Below are 21,957 nucleotides of genomic sequence, written 5' to 3'. Positions count from 1 at the left end.
GAGGAGCCGAGCTGCAGCGTCTCTCTCCTGTCGGCTTCTTTTAATGATTTTTGGAACTTGTGAAACTACAAACACAAGAAGAAAAAGTCTGTGGAGCAATCTGACACAAACAACTGTCCTCCACTTCAGAGCATGACTGGCAGCCATCATCCTGCAGGAAGCTGCAGTCTGGAAGGAGGCTTTGCATCTCCTCAGCCTTTAAATTCATCCAACATCACGCCTGGAAACTGCTGGACCATAAATTTCCCCAAAGCTCAGAGGGGCTTTGTCGGCGCGAGAACTCTGCAAACCCCGTGACAGGAATCAATCAATCAATCCCCGACCAGGCGGCGGAGCGGAGCGGCGCTGATACATTGAACCTCGCGGCCCAGACCTGAGCCAATCAGGGTGGAAAAACAACCAGACATCCTTTCTGTCCCACAATGCTCGGCTCATCTCCACAGGCTCTCAGACCCATTCGAGCTGAAGACAAACACACCGACTCGACGGCGTGACAGGCGTAGCTATCAGCGTGGCGCGGCGTGGATTATCGCGCACGCAGACGCTTGTTTGTCGAAGGCGTCAACAGGCCGACTTCAGTGGGATTCCCATATCAAAGGCAGAGAGATGAGGGAGCAGAGCGCGGGCTTAGCCTAAGCTTTGAGGCAGATGGGAAGTGAAATATTAACCTTTTAAAAGGCTCGGCTGCAGACGCACTTGATTGTGCCAATCTGCTCTGAGTGAGCTTGACGAGGCGAAGTGTCAGCACGAGCTCGAGTGTGTGTAACTCAGTCAGACCCAAAATCCAAATTGTCACTTTAATCCCAGACAACCGTATCAAATCTCTCTTTGGATCACAATTCATCATTTGCCACCAAGCAGAAACGAACAACATTTTCAGTTCCCTGTCTGAGTGGAGTCAGGCTGGAAGTGCAGGTTTGTTTTGAAGAGGGGAAATATTTTCCCTTTTCTGCGGGATCTGATCAAAACATTCAGCTGCTCTTACTCCTCCATGGGCCGACGTCAAACCAGAGACTTATTCCACTCTCCGTCTGTCATTGAACATGAAGCAGCAAGGAGACGTTTAGCTTAGCTTAGCTTAGCATAAAGAGCGAGTGAGTGCATGAAAGTACGTAAACCCCCATAAAACCATAAATATGATCACTGAGGTGCTGTTCAATGAATTTTATGACTTTTAGAAAGAAAGCACACTACCTGTTTCCAGCCTCACTGCTAAGCTAAGCTAAGCTAAGCTAAGCTAAGTTAACTGGCTGCTGATTGTAGCTCCATATCTAACAGACCACCTGCTAAACTAACAAAAATATTTCTCCAGAAATACTGAACTGTCTCTTTAAAACACGCTTACACTCATTTCTGTGCACAAAATCGGATTCGTCAGCTTCTTCTCGGGCTGAATGTGTGTAACCACTCCCGACCTTTTACACCTATCACAGGTAAATTACAGACACACAAACAGCAGCTCCACTGCCAACCACGCACCAACATCAACAGACTGGAAGCTCCTCTTCGTTCCTGAACTCATGCATTCACGTTTTAATTTGGAAAACGAAGAAATTATTCCTTTCAGGGTGGAATTTAACCATTAATGCTTCTGTTTCATCTCGTTTCTGCTGTGCTGCATCACTGTGGCTCCACACAGTCAGACAAGTCGCTGGATGAAATGTGACATGATTTTGTGTTTTCAGCTGCAAAAAAACACGCGATGACGAGTAGAAACAGGTGGAGTGATGACCGAGCCAGAGCCGCTCGTCACCCTGCTGCATGCTGGGAAACTTGCCCACGCCTGCTCTCAGGACGCTAGAGGAGCGTTAGCATCTAAAGCTAACACCAACACTCGGTCGCTGCATCAGGATGCTTCTAGATCCAAATAGTTCAGGCAGACGTGTGGATGAATCTGCTGCTGCGCTCAGGTTTTAAGACTCTCAGAGGGACGTGGGTGATATGTATATGTAATATATGGGTAATACATATATATATATATGTGGCATTTTGTATGTAAATGAGTCTGTATGTGACGGACAAGAGGTAAGACTTACTGCATGAAGGTCTGAGTCAGAGCTGAACTGATGTTAGCTGTCTGCAGGTGTGTCAGCGCACTCGTCACTGATGCAGAGCAATGAGCTGCAGCACAGACGTGCTTCTGTGAGACTGTTCGTGTGTTTATCCCTAAAAATCTGCCCATAAATCGAGTTTATATCTGACTTCTTATTGATATTGATATCAGCCGTGATCATATTCTTCTCATTCATTTGGAGTAATGTGTTCATTTTATGCACACATTCAGAACTTGTTCTACAAACGCTTTGATAAATAAAGACTGAGGGATGGACACACACACACACACACACACACACACGAACAAACATCCACGGTTTAAAACAGACAAACACAAAGTTAAGCTTCAGTTAATTGCTTCTATTGTGGAGAAGTGTCGGCAGCATCCGTGCAATCCTGCAGAGGATAATCCTGGATACTGAGGCAGGCACCAACAACTGGCACTGAACACACACACACTCACACACACACACACACACACACACACACACACACACACACACACACACACACACACACACACTTTGAAAGCCCTTTAAACAGCCGTGCCGGGTCACAGAGGTCTGAGCAGACCCGCTGAGGTGGAGACATCACTGACAGTAAGACCTGCACTGATTCAGGTGTCCTGCTTTGATGTCAACACTGCACACAGAGGACGGTTAGAACCAGGAGAACATCAGGGGAGACACACACACGCACGCACGCACACACACTCACTCTGAATAATTCACTGGGTGTCGTCTCTGGTCCGTGTGCTGCTGAGGTCTGGACCATATGTCAGACTGGGTGAGAGCCCGAGAAGCTGCAGCTCTCACTTCTGGTCCTAATGAGCGGAGGGGCTAATTGAGACGGCAGCTTGTGCATCGTACACTCCTCCAGCTGCAGCGAACGCAAACAAGGACACACACACACACACACACACACACACACACACACACACACACACACATACACACACACACACACACACACACACACACACACACACACACACACACACACACAGAGCAGTCAGGACAAAGACCTCAAACCAACTGCTGGATCTAAACGTGGCTTTTAGTCTTTTAGATATTTTGGAGCAAATTCAAAGGAGGATTCTGGGTCTTTTGCTTCTTTCAGCCATTTGAATCCTGAAGCAGGTTTTTGGTTGATTCTCTACATTTCAGCCAGCCGTTTGGTTCATCTATGCAGCTCTTTGTTTGGTAACCTCTGCTTCTCTGTGCATTTTTCTGCCAAACAGCAGCAGGTTACAGAAAACATTTCTATCTCCAAACTGCTCACTGACAACATGAAATCATGACGCTGAACATATCTGCATCCATCTTCAGTGTATTTGTTTTTGGATAAGGCTGATGATAGCTCATATTTTTCTTCCTGTTAACAAATCCCAGTTAAAGATGTCGCTAACTGGTTTGTTTAAGAAGAAAATCTTTAAAAACACCTCAGAAATATTTTGTTTATTTAGTTGTAGCAAGCAGAAGGAAATTTATTGGGACTAATTTCAGTGGCGGATTAATCCACATTTGTGGCTGCAGGATGGTGTGTGTGTGTGTGTGTGTGTGTGCATGTGTGCATGTGTGTATGTGTGTGTGTGTGTGTGTGTGTGTGTGTGTGTGTGTGTGCGTGCGTGTGTGTGTGAGTCAGAATGAACTACAGTGTGTGTGTTCATGGTGATGAAGGAACAGCAGCGAGGCTCACTGATGTGTTTTAATGGAGGTCAGTGACTGTGAGGAAGAAGATGCATCAGTCTGTGATACAAACGCTTGCCAGAAGTTCTGCTGCAACTAATGATTATTGATCGATTATTGACAACGTTGTTCTGCAACCAGCTCGAATCTCACCCTCTGAAAATGCAACAACAGGGCTCCTGCTCACGGCTGCAAGACACTTTTCAATAAAATATGGTGGAGTCCATGTTCAGCCCGTCTGTACTGACCTGAGAGCAGCAGGAAATCAAACTGAAAATCTCATATCGCGCTTCAGAAAGTGCAGCACGTAGAAAATATCTGGTTAATCAGACCAACGCGGTAAAGGCGTCAAACCTGGACCGCAGCTCTGTGCTTCATCAGGAAACACAGCAGTACGTCTTCATTAAGAGCACAATGAGCTGTATAACGACGTTAATCAGGGGCTCATATTCCACTGAGCTCTCCCACAAATGAAAGGTTAAACCCCCTCTAAGCCCACCTGTGCTGTGCTGCCGGGCCAAGAGTGCCGCTGATTGAAACGGGGTCACCTCCAGCTCTGCCTTTCCGCCTCGGCTCTCCTCCTCGCTCCTTCCTTCCCTCTGCTACTTGCCTTCCTGCAGTTTGACTCGAGTCTGCCGTCAGACATCTTTCACGGATAAACAGCACAGTCTAATTCACGAGGATATAATACATGAACGGCAGATAAGAACAGCACCAAATGCTGTTGATTCAGTCTCGTCTCGGCACTCTCTCTCACAGCAAATCCAACATGAAGAGAGCTCGCTCTTTACAGCCCAACAGAGATCTGCAGAAAAACACAAATTCACTAAAATCTATTAAAAGTACATCCTCATCGCCGAGATCTCAGCTCGACCATCAGACTCCAGCCTTTAACATCCTGCTGATCGTCTGCATCTAACGACTGTTCCCGGCTCTTTGCAGACGATGTGGTCCTGTTGGCCTCATCAGACCGTGACCTTCAGCGAGCGCTGGAGCAGAAACCAGAGGCCACGGTTCTCTGCCGGGGAGCGAGCTGCAGCCCAGAGTGGAGCAGTCTGAGCATGTCGGGGTCTGAGATCGAGGCGGATCGTGCAGCGTCGCAGTGATATCGGCCTTTTACCGGCTGGAACCTGAGGTCGTGAGCTTTGATAGGCTGAATGGATGCAAAGAGAGTTTGCTCCATGTGTGGCCGGGCAGGGCCAGCGGAGGCATCTGATCGGGATCCTCGGGGCTGATCCAGAACGTGCTGGAGAGATTACACATCTCATCTGGTTTAGGGAGCTTCAGGATCCTCCAGGATGAGCTGGAAACGGCGAGGAGGACGTTCGGACTGTTTGACCTGCTGCCACCATGACGAGAGGCAGGAAGACGGATGGATGGACGATAACTGTGAACTGTATGACTCACATGTATGTGTGAGGAGTATTATATTCTGTTTTTAACTAACAGATCCAGATCATGGCTCTTCGTTGCATTTCTTCTTCTTCATATTCTCTGCTGCTTCTCCGTCTCAGCCTCACTTCCCCTCATTCTCCACCTCTCTCTGGTGCTTACTGTATTCTGAAAAGTTTGCAGCCGGAGGATCTGCTTGTATAATAAGTCCAGAGTTACTCAACCATAAGAAACAATCTCCTCCGTCTCCCCCTCACTTCCATTTTTCTCTCCTCTCACTCACAAGTAATAGGAGGGGGAAAAAAGAGGCGAGAGCCGACTGAAGGAGGACAGGAGGAAGGAAGCCGAAGAGGAAGCGCGAGAGGTGATGTGATGAGAGGAGAAAACCGAGTTAGGAGATGAATGAGCTCCTGAGAGGAGAGGAGAATCTATATTTTTCACATCAAGCCGACATGCATTCACAACCAACTTTGTGCAGCACAACAATGGCAGTGTGGGTCGATAAAAGCGCTCCGTGCTGCTCTCTGGATGCAAACTGCAGTTGGCTTCGCTTCCCAGCTGGAGCGCTTGATTCTGCACTCAGCTGTCAAGCTGTCTTCCTGGCAGATTATCACTCTCACCCCGAGAAATTAGACCACGCCGTGATCCAGCCTATCTCCATACACAGGCACAATCCGCACATTAAAAACAGCAGCACGCAAACACACACACGCAAACACACACACACACACACGATCACACGCCCGTTCTGTGACAGCACATCTCTGCTGGGCGATCTCATTAACCACAGACACCGACGGTGAGATGAAGCCAGTGATGCAGTGCGGGATATCAGTGTGTGTGTGTGTGTGTGTGTGCACGTGTGTTTGTCGCTGCACTTACAGATCGAACATTTGTGCACGTACATGTGGAGAGACAGTTGTGACAAGGATTAACAAGCAGAGTGAAGCATGCTGGGAACTGATTGATGAACTCTGTGTGTGTGTGTGTGTGTGTGTGTGTGTGTGTGTGTGTGTGTGTGTGTGTGTGTGTGTGTGTGTGTGTGATGGGTAAATAATTGAACACAGTGGTGAAGACGTCCTCACTGACAGTCGTGGGACATTCAATGACTCTATGAGACCAACTGTCACTTTGGATTTTCAAAATAAAATCAGAGCAAAAGTGGAGAAGTCTTGCAGAACAGCAGATCTGAGATCAGCCACAAAGGATCACTTCAGGCCGTGACAGGCGTCAAGGTTTCGCTGTGATCATAATAATAATGAGACTTTCATGAGATCTCACTAATTTAAAGCCAGCATGCTTACAGAGGAAGTAGAAACTCAATTAGCGCCGCAGCTAACGATCATTTCCTTTATTGATTAAACTCTCCCAGAGCCCAAGGTGACATCTCTGATGGCTTGTTTTGTTGATCTGCACTTTAAATCCCACATTTATTAAGTGTTCAGTGACATAAAACACAGTGAAAAAACATTTAATTTTCTGGACGTCGATTTTTCGGCTTCAGCTCTAAACTTGATTTGAGCGACATGAAAAGAAAACAGACTCGATGAAGGAAAGACTCAGCGTGTGAGGGATGTTATTAAAGGCCCACACAGACTCTCGTTAGAGTTAAAATAAGTGTTTTAAACAGAGGCCGAGACAAGAAGCCAAAACACTGGATCCAACACTTCCATTCACTTCAGTGTCCATGTTTTTGAACAGTTATCCACACCAACGACCCTGATGACATCACTAGGGTCGTTTTGAGAGCCAAAGATCTAGAAGACTTTAAACACCTCATGAGACCACAGAAAAACAGCAAATCCCACAAAGCAGCATTCGTTTACGTTGAACTGACACTTAGAGGAAGCTGATGAGCGTCCAAACGAAGATGAAATGAGCTGCAGCCGGGGCTGATGGGTAAAAAACCACGCAGCAGACGGGTCGTTTCGATCCAACAGCGACCTGAAATCAACACCAACGCTGGACCAAAGCACTCAGTTAAAGCTGAGTTTAGCTAACTGAGGGGCACGCTGGACCGTTCTTTACGACAGGAAATGAGCTAACGCTGACCCACAATTCACTGCAGCGGCAACATTTAAAGCGACCGCAGCAAACCCACGTCATCGACATCCGCGTCACATGATCATGTGGTTCAGTGGATTCTGTTTGTTTTCCACTGAGGACAAAGGATTTTTTTTTTTACCTCATCCAGGCCTGACTTGGTGCTGTATTGATCAACAATGGGTCCATTTATTGATTCTTCATTCATATTTCAGTTCAATAACAGTGATTTAAAAATACCTTAAGCTGCTCAGAACAGGCCCTGTCCTCAGTCCTGCTCTGGCGCTCCGTGGACACAGATTGGACGGACACGCAGCACATTTTGACCTGATGGTTGTCAGGTTTAAAATGACATGAAGTGATGGTCTGATGGACTTTGTTTTTGTGTTTCCTGTGTGAGACGGTGCAGATGAGTCATGTTTACATCTGATGCTCTGCCTTTCCTCCCTGCATCCAACTTTGCTGACTTTCTGTCCTCCTGCTTAGTGTTTTCAGTGCTGAGGCTCAAACTGAAGGGATCCCCCACTCTCCCACTCTGCGCGTGACAAACTAACCGCAGAGCTTGTTGACAGGTGATCTCTCTCTGCCTTCACTCCTGATCGAGGCTCCCACGCACGCGAGTGGGCTCCGGTCCACTTTCTGTCAGGATGCCTGCGCAGCCTGGACCCTGCAGCAGCGTTCATTTCAGTGCTCTCTCTCTCCCCCCCGCAACCCCCCCCCCCCCCCCCACGAGTCGCGGGAGGAGATGTCTCCAAACATGACAGCGATGCCCACAAAGACGAGTTGTTTTTGCAGCTGAACTCAAGCTGCTGTCATTCAGCTTGGACAGGAGCCAAAAGCAGAGGACGGGGGGGTTGGAGTGAAAAACATGCAGCGGCTTATTTTAGACCGAAAGCAAAGAAACAGATCGTACCTCCGGCGGAGACGCCGCTCCACAGCAGCCCGATCCACAGCACCGCCGGGAGGGCGATGCGGAGTCGGTACCCGACCGAGCAGGCGGCCGGCGGCATGGCGACAGGAGCCGGTCCGGAGGAGAGGGTGTGTGAGCGCAGCGGAGGGTGCAGGACAGAAGCCGGGCTCTTGGGTCTGTCGGCGGGCTGATCTGCGGTCAGTCGGGCAGGTGCAGCCGGATCCGAATCAGAGAGTGGCGACGCTCCGCATGTCAGCGCAGCATCCTCCTGACTGCGAGGAGCGCCTCCTGCTTTCTGCCTCCGATCTGTCCTCCTTTTCTCCTCCGCGGACTCTCCTGTCCTCCCTCCCTCCCTCCCTCTCTCTCTCTCTCTCTCTCTCTCTCTCTCTCTCTCTCTCTCTCTCTCAGTGTGTGTGCCCCCTCGCCCCCTCCTCACCCGCCCACCGCCTCCACCCTCACACCCAGCTGACCTTAATGATAATGAAACTTTCGCTCACAGAGTGGATGTGTGTCAGGGTGACTGTGGGCTGCAGTAAGATCAGGACACACTTACATAAGATGGAGAGAGAGAGGCAGAACAACAGTGACCCATGCAGTCCAGATTTACTGGATGGATGAGGGGATGTGTGTTTGCAGGGGTGGTGGTGGTGGTGGTGGTGGTGGAGGATTGACTTACGAGTCATCTCATCTCGGGCTGGTAATCTGTTTGAGTAGCTGTATTTCACTGTGGCGATCTACTGCAGTCCGAAGCTTTAGAGTCACTGAGCGCACTGCAGGCTGATGCTGCTCTTTATTCTGAAACCACATCCATATTCACTTCATTATCATATCATTAGAGGGTCCTACCAGCAGCCAGGGGCGTAGCACACAATTCTGGACCCTGTGCAGGCGTCCTCCCATGACTCGGCCCCCCGTCCTCCCAGTCCTACGCCCCCGCCAGCAGGAGCAGAAGCAGCACCAGACAGCGGAGGAGGAAGAGGTCTATGATACCACTGTGTGAAAATACTCTCAGTGCTAAACATGCATTAAAAATGTTACTAAGTTTAATCAGGAAAATATACGTATGGAAGTACTCAATGCAGTAAAAATTCTATATGATGCCATTAGTATTAATAATAATAATAAACTTTATTACAGACTCAATGGTCCAGATAAGAGCAAGACAATACATATAAAAGATATAGTATTATTAGCATTATTATGACAAACTACAAGTTTCCCTCTGAGATGTTCTGGAGGAGAAGTAGAGAAAAAAAGACTCAAGTACCTCAAATGTGTACTTAAGCACAGTACTTGAATAAATGTACTTAGTTGAATTTCACAGTTGAGTTTAAAGTAAAAGTTTTAGGAAATATGCTTATTTTCATTCCTAAGAGCCGTTAGCTTAGCTTAGCATAAAGACTGGCCTGGCTCTGTCCAAAGGTAACGAAATCCACCAATCTGCGCCAGCAAAGCTCAAAAACAGAGCGTAAAACAAAAACTTTAGTTTTCAGGTATTTTAAGACAAAACATCTTTTTTCTAACGCGAACAAAATGGTTTTATGCCTTCACCTGAGCAGACCTCACCCACGGCGCGTCACAGCAGCAGACTGAAGACTGAAGCGGAAAGTTTCAACAAAAATGCAAAAACCAGAAAAGCAGCAGAAAAACTTCTTTTGTGAAATTGAAGCTGTTTTTTCGAATCTTTCCGTCCTCCTTTGCTAACGTGACGCTTCAGGATGCATAAAAACACGTCGACGGACACGCGGCTAATGAGAGCCGAGAGAGTGAATCAAAAGAAAACAACGAGCCGAGCGGTAAAAACCCTCCAGCAGAGCCGAGGGTCCCCGCTTTGTCTCTGACCTCTTTCACATCATCACCAGTCTCGGGTGCAAATCTGAGCCGCTCGGGCCGCACTTTGCTTTTATCTGTCGCAGCAGATCGGTCTAAAAAATAATATATTTGTATAACAGGCTTCAAACTCTACCCTCGGCTCCTCGCGGCCGCTCTCTCTCCCAGCCTGTCTATAATGCATGACAAAAGGTTATCAATGATTCAGTGATATCAATTTATTAAAAAGCTCTTCAGACAGACAGGGAACCAGAGGACGTCTGTCTGTCTGTCCCTCTGTCTGTCCCCCTGCCTGTCTGTGGTTTCATGGCTGGCTTCTCGTAGACAGGAAGGAACACACACACCTCATTAGGCGCAGAGCTACAACAGCTGTCTCGCTCTTTTCTGCATGATGTTTCACTTGTAACTCTGAGCTGCTGACACATCCAGAGCCGAGCTGACGGAGGGAAGAAGAAGAAGAGGAGGAGCGTAGAAGACGGAGAGGAGTCAAAGAGCAGGACAAAGAAAACAATCAGCGTTTGTTTCCCGTCCAGGCTGATGAAAACATGGAGGAGGCGGCGAGTGGCGGACGCGACAGCATCAGGCTGAACACGAGCAAGCGGACGCCTGTGGAGTTTAATGGCTGCTTCATCACAACTTACTGCAGAAACACCACTGAATCGACCGCGCCTGAATTTTTCAACACAGGCAGAACTACGGAAGCCCTGAAAGGCAAAGTGATAAAAATAAGTAGTAGTTCGGCCAGAACTTGAGTTTATCTCTTCGTCCTATTTACAGATATCATCTTCATTTCCTTTCAGGGTTCTGCGCTGAACACGTACATCCAGTCGTTTTTAACCGAAATAAAACCTTAAACCCGCAGTAAGTTTCTTTTTGCATGTGTGGGCAGCAGAAACCAGTTGGTCTCCAGCAGCTCTGGAGGGAAATGTCCACCAGCTCGTCTCTGACCGTCTGTCTGCTGCTCAGAGGCTTTTAACGACGTCTTCTCTGAAACGAGGCCATGAGAGCTCAGAGAGTGAAGCTGTGACGCTCCTCAACGCTGATGATTCTCTACAGATTCACAGATACAGTTTTCACATTTTCATTCGAGTCGTTGTTACTGTGAAACATTTAGCTGCTTTGATTCTTTATTAGCTCTTCAGGTGCCAGATTCTGTTGCTTTTAAAGACGCCTCCAGGTCATAAATATCAAACTGTGCTGTGCAGTAACCTGAAGATCAGATCCGTATTCAAAGATCCTCACAATGACCGCAGAGGTCTGTCTGTCTTAAACAACGCTCTCATGTCCATTCATACGCTGAAAGAGGGACGGTCGTCTTCCTGTCGTCCACACCGGCCTCGAAAACACAAACTGCTGAGAGCTCACGTTGCTTCAGCTGATCAGTACGAGCATTTCTGCACAACTCAAGGACTTTTTCATCTCTTCACTTACAGTAGAATCACACTAGGAAGGACGACAGTGCACATGTTAGCGTAGACATTCAACGTTTACCTTTCACAGCATGACGCAGTCTTCCTCTAACTGTAACCCCTCTGTACATCACACGCACACATATTGTAGAAATTGAGAACATAATCTGGGATTTGCAGTTAAAGGATTATTCCAGTTTAATACAAGTTGGGTCTTATTTTTGTAGTTTTGACCATCGCTCCCGTCAGCCGGCGGCGGCGTCTGACTGCTGTTAACAAAGCAGAGTCCTGCTCTGAGCGTCTGCTGCAGACTGTACCAGCGGATCATCTGCACCCGGTTATTTCTCCGCCATGTTCATTATCCCGAGACTCTAAACAGGACCATTGTCCACATGAAGACACTGTGATTTGTGCTCGTCTGTGCAGAGACAGGCAGCGCTGTGTTAGCCGTGTGGCGTCCTGCCAGCGTGGCGGAGTGCCGTCTCCTCCATCTCTGATAACCACAGAATAAAACGATTAGACGACGGCCTCTGAAGGAGAAGAGATATCATTATTTCTGTGAAAGATCAGCCTCCTCCCTCCTCCTCCACCTCCCCCCAGCTCGCTCACGGTGTCATCCATCCTCATCCCTGCTCGCTCTCCCGCTGTCTAATCCCTCCCCCTCCTCCATCTTACCCCCAATCTCATCTCTTTTATCTCTCGACGCTCCTGCCATCGCTTCTGGTTCTCACGCTGCTGTGGTGTGTTTTCTTCTCAGATACATGTGAGTGGAGGGTGAGCCCGCTGCACGCGTCCACGTCCGTCTTTCACGCTGCACGGCAGAAGGTCAGAGGTCAACAAGGTGTGCTGATTCTGAACTTTAGACGCAGAAGAGAATGAACAAACAAGAAAAAGCATTGAGGGAATTATAACACCAGCACCAACAGGCGAGTGGTGAATAAAAGGGTGCATAAATGAAGATTTGCAGGCAGCGTTCAACAAAAGGGAAACAACCATCAGTTTAAAAGAAAAGACTAAAAGCTCCATTATGTTTGCACGCAACCGCGTCTCTGAAGTCATGTTCATAGTCGACTGATCTGCAGCCATTAATGTGTTTGGATAGGAACATTAATGCTGGCCGGATTATTTTTTATAAACATAACAAGAGAACGCTGTTAAGAAACGTCTCAATGTGCAAAATGTTCACTGACGACACATTTTCACTCATAGCAACTGAAGCATGACTCAGCTGGTTTGTCATATTGAGGACGAGTCGGCTTTTTTAACGTTTCACCCAAACCGCAGTCTGGAGGTTTACTGTGACTGAAACAATGAGTGTCTCTGGCTAATGAGCCTGTGTGTGTGTGTGTGTGTGTGTGTGTGTGTGTGTGTGTGTGTGTCCAAAGCCGGATTCATCGTCCTCCTCTTTGCCACAGAGGTGCAAACACATCTGCGTCTGACTCCTGTTGTAAATTTGTTGAGATTCGGGGTCAGATTACTGATTATATCAGAAAGCAAATGGACTCAGCTGCAGCTGAGCGGCTCACGCTGATCTGTGTCCCTGTGAGCTTATGTCCATTTGAATGTCCGTACGGTCGCAGTGGACGGACAGTTTCAGCCTGGACGTCTCACTCTGAGGGTTTGGACCCTGGAGATGTCTCAGCATGCATGGCAGCCATTTGTCTCACTGTACGTTGGTACCAGGGTTTAGATCCGTTTGTTTTTGTGTTCACAGTCCACAGAGGAGCTCGGTCAATAACTGATCAATAATCATTAGTTAGGGCGTTACTGCGAACCAGAGTTGTGTGTGTGTCACAGCCTGATGGATCTTCTTCCTCTGCTCCATAGAGCTCCATCGTTGCTCTGGCTGACACGTTCCTCCATCCAAAACTCAAATATTCAAAAAGTGAAGAAGCGCAAAATGTCCTTAAAGGTCCAGCGTGCAGGATTTAGTGCCATCTAGTGGTGAGATCGCAGATCACAACTAACTGAACATCTCTCACCTCATCCCAAAGTCAGTGTTTGGTTTGTCCGTTCTGGGCTACCGTAGAAACATGGTGGAGGACCTCTGCAGGTCACAAACATACAACGACTCTTATTTTCAGGTGATGAAATTCTGAATATATTATTTTCCCTTTCATTCTGCACACTGGACCTTTAAAAGCGGCGTGCTATTTATATGCCATCCCATGAGATCACACTGAACAAAAACAGACAATGAAAGACAAACAACATCCGTCACCCACTTCCTTCTATTGAGCGCGCTGGCTTACGCACCACTTACTTAGTCCACAGTGTCTTCCACACAATGCCGTGTCCACAGACGCTCCGGGGACAATATTTTAGGTCATTGAGCAGAACCATTTACACGCTGAGCTCCGCTTCCATCACGGCTTGTCTGGGACTTTGGAGGCAGACATAAAACCAAGCAGCCGGCCCTCCTATAGCACCTCCAGGACAAAAACACAATGCATTGATTTTGCTCATATACAAAACCCACCGTCCCACACACACACTGTGGCTGCTGCAGTGTGCGATGAGACGCCCTGAGGTGCTGAAGATTTGCTAAAGTGGAGGTCCTCTATAGCTGCTCTATTGTTAAGATTCCCTAACAAGCCACGTTTGACTCGGCCGGCCTGCAGCAGTCTGATAACACGCAGCAGAAGAGCCTCGGCCAATATTTGTTTGCCTCAGACAAACAGAAGCTCCCTGATCTACACACTGCATTGGCTCGCATATAGCAGATAATCAATTATTAATTGCTTGCTTTTAATTTTATTTGCCTTCTCTCGTCAGTTTCATTAACAGGACTCGGGAACATAACCAGGATTTATTTGAAGTCGTTACCCGTCGACGGCGCGTTCAATCGCAGGCATCAGAAAGTGAAACAGCAGCTCTGTGACGCAGGACTATTACTGTAAATCACACAGCAATTACAAGCGAAGACAATCAGGCTCAATATACATAATGTCTGCTCGGTGTGGATGAAGCAGCGAGAGTGTGTGGCAGCAGAGATGTAATCACACAGGAAGGTCTCCTACTGATGTGGCATACCTAATGTGCAGCTGTTCTCCAGCTCCTAATGAGAGCTGACTGTTCGCTCATATCCACACACCGATCATGAGAGGAATACAGATCACGCTCACGTACGGCGTATCGGCTCGAAATGAAGACAACGCATCACCAGTATGTCAAATATGAATCCTGCTCATCAACCTGTGCACATATGCTATATGCTTCATGTATGTGCAGATACTGTTACATCACACATTTACAGAAACACGACGGGCAGACGTCGTACGTTTCTGGTCATTGCTGCTTTTAATATATGTTTATATACAACTCTGTCACCTATTTGTATGTATGTTCTAGTACAAAGTATGGGTAAATGTGTATTTTTAGTTCTTTGTCAGGTTTCTGTGCAGCATTAAGAGCAAAACTGGAGTGAAATTCTCTGTAAGTGTTCTCACACACAAATGGCTGTTTCCGCTTTTCTGCAGTATGTGTGCTAAGCTAAGCTAAGCTAAGCTAAGCTAAGGCAGACGTTGCCTTATATTTAATGTAGACATGAGACTCGATTCAGTCCACTCCTCTGACTCTCCACCACAAAGTGTATTTCCTAAAATATCAAAGTATTCCTTTAAAACTGAGCAACAATAAACTGCGTTACACTTCTACAGTGAGAAGCTAAGCTAACACTTAGCACACAAAATAAAAGAAACAAGGCTTTTATACACAAGAATACACTACAACAGTGCTGTTGCATTGTGGGTAGTGCAGGATCAAGTGTATCTCGCACATCTCGGCCTCTGCTGCTTCGATTTAGCATCATTTTTAAAATCTGTCTCTATTAACTCGACTTTTTGGAGGTGTGGTACTAAACTGGTGGAGCAGTCCTGTAAGAGGCCAAATAAAGACATAATGGGTTCATAATGTCACAACTGGAGACTTAAAAATAATTAACTTTAGCTATAATAATGTCCCTCTGGCTCGTTTCACATCAGCTCCACCAAAGACATGTGAGGTCAAAGGAGCAGGAAAATAACCTTTAACTAAGAGCTGCTGTGACGAGTCATATTCTGAGAAGTTTTAAAAGGTGACAGGAAGCTACAGATTAATTATGTCGGCCGTTTCGGCTCAGCAGAAAGACGAGAAGCTGGCCCAGAAGAAATGTTCCTGCAGAGAGAGTTCAGCACATGTTCAGTGTTGAACAGTCAAAGGTCTGAAATTCCTCCTGTGAACGATGATCCTGACTAACTTCACCTGAGCTTGAATCAAAGACGCACTTCGGATCAATCCTTGAATCCCTGAGCGACGTTCTGGACCGCAGACGTCTCGTCAAAGTCACATATTCAAATTAGATCCTCCAGAGATCTGCGACTCAACGGCGCCACTTACGATAATTAGGTCGAGACTCGAGCATCGAGCCAATCAGCGAACACTAATGTATGACACACTTCATGGCACTGAGGTGCTGAAGTGGGCCACGAGTTTGTTCCGACACACTTTAACAGCGAGTAGAGTCCAGAGCACAAGTTAAAGTGGGATAATCCAAAATTCCTCTCCGGCATTTGGAGGGAAAATGTTTAATATAACAGCTGTTTAGGAGGAGATTATCTGAGGCTAAAATAAGGTTTCATGAAGGCCATCAGGAGGTAGAACTGCGACAGCAAAGACAAACAGTGTGAATGTGTGAGAGACAGATTAATAATTCACTAAACCATCCGCTAATCCAGCACGCTAACGTCACCTGAGTCTGCTGAACTGTCGAGGTGGAGTTACAGTATGAGGGATCAAAAGAGTTTAATGTCTTTTTCAGGCTTTCTAAAGCCAAAAATATCTGAACAAAAGTGTAAGGAATCAAGAGGTTGTTTGCAGCTGACGTCACGTCGCTGCTTTGTGGTGCCGTGAGCTGCAGATGGAGGGCAGGAGGTGAATTTCTGCACAGGAAGCACTGTAACACTCAAAATGCAGATGTTTTACATCGTTTACGGTTGCTCAGATCACGAGCAGCTTCTAATGAGTATCTAAGGTTGTGGAAAATGCAGGAAAATGACTGAAAAACATTAAAATGTCTTGTTAACTGTCTGCGGTCAGGAAGAACCAGCTTGGCTAACGGTGGAAGTGGTGTAACGTTAGCTACTGTTTTAAATCTATGATGATAGATTTAAAGTAACAGCTACGAGCAACATGACTAACACTTGTTAAATCAGCGTTAACGGTTTCACATGAGACAGATAAACATAAATAACGTACTCTGTCTTATTTTACAATGATTCACATCTTTAGGCGTTTCACAGCACCTTAGCGAGTAGCTAACCTAGCAAACAGCCGTAACGTAAATGTCAACATTCATCAGCGCAGCGCTGAACGTTTGCTGCTCGGCTAATCCACAGGACAATAAAATCCATCAAATGAACACAAAAGAAAGATTCCTCTTTTCAACACAGTTTAAGAAGACGACGTTAATGTTAGCTTAATTAGCTAGTTAGCCAGTGTCAGCTGTCATTTAAGCCAGAAAAATCAATGGCTGCTGGTTAGAAATGAGAAGCTGCTTTTGTCTGTTTGTCTTAAAACGAAGACACACTGCTTTAAAGAGAACAAAGAATTATTCTAATTGTCATGATAAACTTCATTTGTGCTTTGCGGGAACAAAGCTGGGTCAGCTGTGATGCTGTGACTTCAACACGAGCTGCACCTTAAAAATGGTGGTTAGCTTCAGCCATCGAGGAGGAACCAATCAGCGGAACAGCGGCTGCAGGGGACGGACACGCTGCAGACTTTTGGGATTATTTCTTTCTACGACGTCTCTCGTGTCAGAAGGACCGAGAGGAGATGAGCAGAATGACACAGCTCTTCACTCCATCTTTGTGAAAGCTGCATTGATTTCTGAATGAGCGAATCAATCGTAACTTCCAGGTCCTGCAGGCTTGTTTTATTGTGCTATGATAAAGATTGCATTGATTAAACAATCACACGCACGGAGCTTAAGCTGCTCTGTGGGTGCTGCATAGACAGAGTTCAACAGTCAGAGTGAATCTCACCACATCTTCAGATAGTGTAAATCCATCCATGATATTAAGCCTATAATCCATCAGCCGGAGATATTCCCATAAACTAATTATCCTGGTCGCCATGACTCTTATCAGTAATGTCACCTTAAGATCTCATTAAGCAGAAGTTTAATGTGAAGGGAATTTAAAAACAGGTGACAGAACAGATTTCCTGCAGTATTGGGAACGATCGGAAAGATGGCGGCGCAGTGAAAGAGACCAGGAACAAGTCTCGCCTTCAGTTAGAGAACCGGCCTGGTGCTTTCCAACAACGACACGTTCCTTCAGAAACATGAACGCAGTATCTGTGCGGTGACTGTCTCCTTTCTAGAAAAGGTCGCTTTTGTTTCTCTTTAGTTCAGTTTTTCATTTCGTGAAAACTTTTCCAAACACTTTTCTGCATTTGTCGCTTCGCTTGTCGCCGTTTTTAGAAGAGAAGCACTGAGTTCAGACAGACGATGCTGCAGAACGTGTAGAATTACAGAACCTTAGAGTCCAGCAGGAAGTAGAACTACTTCAGTATTACTTGGCTTCGGCTGTACTGCAGATGTTTGATCTGGACCTACTCGCAGTAAATGTGACCTCTGGCTGAACTCTGGCTCGGCTCTCACAGAGCAGCAGATGGGACGAAGAACGTCGAAGACATATCCGGAGACCAGACGCTCCTGCAGACGTAAAAAGCTTTCTTTATGAAGCGCAGATGCCCCGTCAGGTCTGAACGACCCTGCGCCCGAGGCCGCCTTCTCGCCTCATGCTTCCCGTGCTTCACAACATTCAAATCATTGATTAGAGGATGTTTGAAGCTTCTGTAAGCTGAGCAGCCGTTTGGCCTGATTCTGAAAGTGGATCCAAACTGAGGAAAGTGACGACCTCTACGTGTCCTTGATTAAAGTATTTTACCCTCAAATCCATCAGCGACACACTGGACGGCCTGCAGGTGTGAATACCTGCGTGAATAAACTGCAGTGATGCTGCGTCAGCTGACTGATAATATGTGTAAAGAGCATAAATATATATTTCAGATAAAAGCTTAAAGTACCAGTAGTTTACCACAAGGTAAAAATACTCTACAAAGTCCTGTATTCAAAACTGTACTGCTGCAGAAGCACAGTAAAAGTACTTTGAGTGTCCAAATTAAAAGCAGGATGGATGGACATGCTGGTCGGTCTTCAACAAATCACTTCATTTTTTAATTATCATTTATTTCAACTGCAGAATCTGAAAGCTGTAAAATAAATTCAATGGGGTACAAAGAACAGGACTTTTATCAGAAATGTTGTGCAGCGGAGGAATAAAGTACAGACAGCAGTGAAACATGTTGATGCAGTACCTCTAAGTACGGTAGCTCTCTGCGGTTGGCAGTGTAGTACTAATACTTCACTCAAATAAAAGCACTGAAATATTAGCAGCAAAATGTACCAGGTACCAAAATAAAGGAACTACCTTTGGTAGTATAAAAACCTGTAACAGGTGAAAAACACGTTACCTGGTGATTAAAGTAATGAGAGAAATAAGAGAATAAATCCAGGAGGCCACGAAGTTCATCTCATTTTTTATTCATATACAAACGGTGATGATCTGAACATACAGCTGCTTCAATGCTTGTGGGTTGAAAACTGTATTTTCAGGTGGTTTCAGGTGAGTCAAAAGAACATCCTGGTTTCCTTCTGAAGAGTTTCACTGAGCCTGGACTGTCCTCAGTCTGTCTGTGATGAGGACACACAAAGAGGCCGAAGGTCAGAAGAGGACGGAGGGACGCAGCCGCAGACTCACGTCCAGGCCTGTTTCCATCAAACACCTCAGCATCACACCCACCAATCAGACGAGACAAAAAATACCACACAGATATTTCTGAACCCTGCTACACCTGCTGTCTGCAGGGAGGACGAGTCTTCACTCTGAGGGACGGACGTCGCTGCGTTACAACCCTCAGAAAGCAAACGAGCTAAAGAGGGTTTTTCTTTTTCTGAGAGCATTTCTATGAACGCTTCCCAGAGCAGAGAGCTAACATGCTAATTAGCACTGAACAAAGTGCAGCAGAGGCTGATGGGAATGTCTTCAGTTTTGCAGGTATTTGCTCATAAAGGATGAAAAGTTATCATTTATTTTTGAGGTATTTCATTCAAAACTACAAAAAACAGCTAACTGGGCTGATACACGTCACTGAGAGGAAGTTTCAGACTTCAGGACAGCGGGAGGTTTAAACGATGGATTTTAGGATCGTCTCAGAAGCTTTTGGGGAACGAGCCTCTGATGTAGAAACAATCTGACGTGAGAAACTAAATGAAAGACACGAGCGTCTCTGAGAACTCACCTCACCTGGTTCAGTCGATCTCCTTTTTCAGGTACCTCTTCATGACGGAGGCCACGTCTCCCCCCTCGCTGCCCTCCGCCTCCAGTCTCTCCCCCTGCGGCCTCTCAAACCTGCGCCTCGGCCCCCCGCCCTGGGAACTTGCTCCTGATCCTGAGCTGGAGGACTCCGTGTCCGAGCTCTTCCTGCTGCGGGTGGAAGGAGGCAGCTCTCCGAAGTGGACGCTCAGCGCCCTGCGGCCTCCTCTGACCGAGCCGGCCAGGCTGCTGGTGGACTGAGCTCTGCGGATGGCGGGCAGGATGTCAGAGGCTGCGTCGGTGTCTCCGGTCAGGCGGCGGTTTTGGAAGACCATGGGTTCTGAACCCAGAGGAGCTTCACCTCCTTCCTCTGCAACAAGATTATCCAGCATGCACCTCCTCAGAGGCTGAGGGGAGCGCTGGATGGGAGTCGTCACGGAGCGGAGGGGGTGCTCCGGGCCCTCTTCTGGGATGGACAGGGAGGGAGGGTGATGGCGAGCGGCGAGGGAGGACGCCAAGGACGAGAGGCGTGGCAGCGAGGGAAGCGCAGAGAGGGAGTCACTGGAGCTGAAGCGGGAGAGTCTGGCTCCCGCTGGAGAGGCGGCGGCAGACGTCTGAGCGTCGCCGATGGAGCGAGCGCTGGCAGCGCGAGGCAGCAGCGGAGAGGACGGCTTGAGGATGCTGGGGCCGGGCCGCGGCTCCTGGAGGTCCTCGGGGCCCAGAGAGAGGGCGGAGGCTCTGCGTCTGAGAGTGGAAGCTGCGGTGGTCTGATAAACGGGGAGGGAGACGGCGCTGCCGGCTCCATCTCCCGCATCGCCGCCAGCTCTGCGTTTCCGGAGTCCGTCCAGCAGCTCAGAGAGGGCCGAGGAGGACGGAGCGCGGCCGAGACCTCTGGGACCGCCGGCCTCAGAGCTCTCATCCTCCACGCAAGACCTGGACGGAGACAGAGACGGTTCATCCGTCACACGATTGTTTTCACTATCGATCAATCTGCTGCTTATTTTCTGGATAAATCAATCAAATCGTTCAGTCTATGAAGTGTTTCAAACTGAGGACAAATGGCTGATTTCACTTGTTTTCTATCGTCTCAGTTATCAGACTTACCGGAAGCTGTATGTGCTCATGGTGTCAGCGACAGACTGCCGCCCCCCTTGGCTGCTGCCATAGGGAGAGCCACCGCCCCGGGACCCCCCTCGCGGCACCCCCAACCAATGATGAATCCCCTCTCCGACATCCTCTGTGCCGACGGAGCCGGCGCTGGACACCGAGTCACTGCAGGACGAAGACACACGGTATCACCACGTTAACGACAGAACGGAGACGTCAGCACGCCGTCACATCAGCGGAGGCATGACGAGCAGCGGGATTCAAAGAGCTTGAATCGTCCGTTTTCATCCCCGTGCGTAAGTTTCCACCAAACAAATGCAAGTTAGAAGAGTTTTATGCATGTAGACGGAAGAGAAGCAGAATCTAAAATAAATTCACTTCTCAGCCGTGAACAACCTTAACGAAGCCGACTGGAAAACATGCGTGTGCTGTAACACACAGCAGCTGCTCGGCCAAGTTTGAGGAGTCACTCTTTATGTGTCGTATTAGCATGAAGCAGCAGTTTGTGTGTAGTTAGCGACACGCCGCGGGTTAGCTTGCTGTCGGTGGAATGTCCTCTGTGTGGTCTTCTGATTGGACGTTATCATGGGGTCATGTGGTGCAGCGGTGGCTCATGGTCCGTTAGTAGCCGTGCACGTTCTCACTCGAGTCGCCTTAAAGGATAATTCTCCTTCTCTGGTCTTACTTTAGTCGTTTTGGCCGTCACTCCTTCATCAACAATAAAACCACGTTTATCATTAAGATCCATGAACTCAACGGCGTCACTGAGAAGTAAGAACGCACTGATTTGGATCAGTTCCAGCATCGATGCTGAGCTTATTAAACCAATCAGGCGTCTGTGAATACACACACACACACACACACACACACACACACACACACACACACACACACACACACACACACACACACACACACACACACACACACACACACACACACACACACACACACACACACACACACACGCTGCATTTGTGTGCATTTATTCTCCAGAGACAAACAAAGAACAGCAGCAGTCGGTTTGCTGAAGGCAACACGGCTCACGATCGTCAGGGTCACAGCACATTTCAGTGACGCTGAGCGCTGAGCACGAAGCAGTCTGCTCCAAACCGTCAGTCACAAGCTCTGAATTCTGTTTTAAAAAACTGTTTTACAGTTTG

General features: G+C 47.5%; 2 protein-coding genes across 6 annotated transcripts in view; both read right to left on the bottom strand.

Moving 5' to 3' along the window:
* LOC139348534 (seizure 6-like protein) overlaps positions 1–8,442 on the bottom strand; it is a 43,342-nt gene extending 34,900 nt beyond the window's left edge. Inside the window, exon 1 of one of the 3 annotated variants that reach the window (XM_070988733.1) lies at positions 8,092–8,442. In XM_070988733.1, the coding sequence (XP_070844834.1) occupies positions 8,092–8,188 (97 nt within the window). In that variant the 5' untranslated portion in view covers positions 8,189–8,442. The remainder of the gene's footprint in view (positions 1–8,091) is intronic. The other 2 variants (XM_070988735.1, XM_070988734.1) reach the window with 2 other exon arrangements.
* A 10,519-nt stretch (positions 8,443–18,961) lies between these two features.
* LOC139348390 (unconventional myosin-XVIIIb-like) overlaps positions 18,962–21,957 on the bottom strand; it is a 34,833-nt gene continuing 31,837 nt past the window's right edge. For 2 of the 3 annotated variants that reach the window (XM_070988428.1, XM_070988430.1), the window contains 3 exons: positions 20,792–20,959; positions 19,674–20,620; positions 18,962–19,065 (listed from right to left, as the gene is read on the bottom strand). In XM_070988428.1, the coding sequence (XP_070844529.1) occupies positions 19,684–20,620; positions 20,792–20,959 (1,105 nt within the window). In that variant the 3' untranslated portion in view covers positions 18,962–19,065; positions 19,674–19,683. The remainder of the gene's footprint in view (positions 19,066–19,673; positions 20,621–20,791; positions 20,960–21,957) is intronic. The other variant, XM_070988429.1, reaches the window with a different exon arrangement.

Source organism: Chaetodon trifascialis, chromosome 20 (assembly GCF_039877785.1).
Source record: "Chaetodon trifascialis isolate fChaTrf1 chromosome 20, fChaTrf1.hap1, whole genome shotgun sequence".
Lineage (NCBI taxonomy): Eukaryota > Metazoa > Chordata > Actinopteri > Chaetodontiformes > Chaetodontidae > Chaetodon > Chaetodon trifascialis.
The sequence above is the reverse complement of the archived record's forward strand: the minus strand, read 5'-3'. Positions and strand labels throughout refer to the sequence as shown.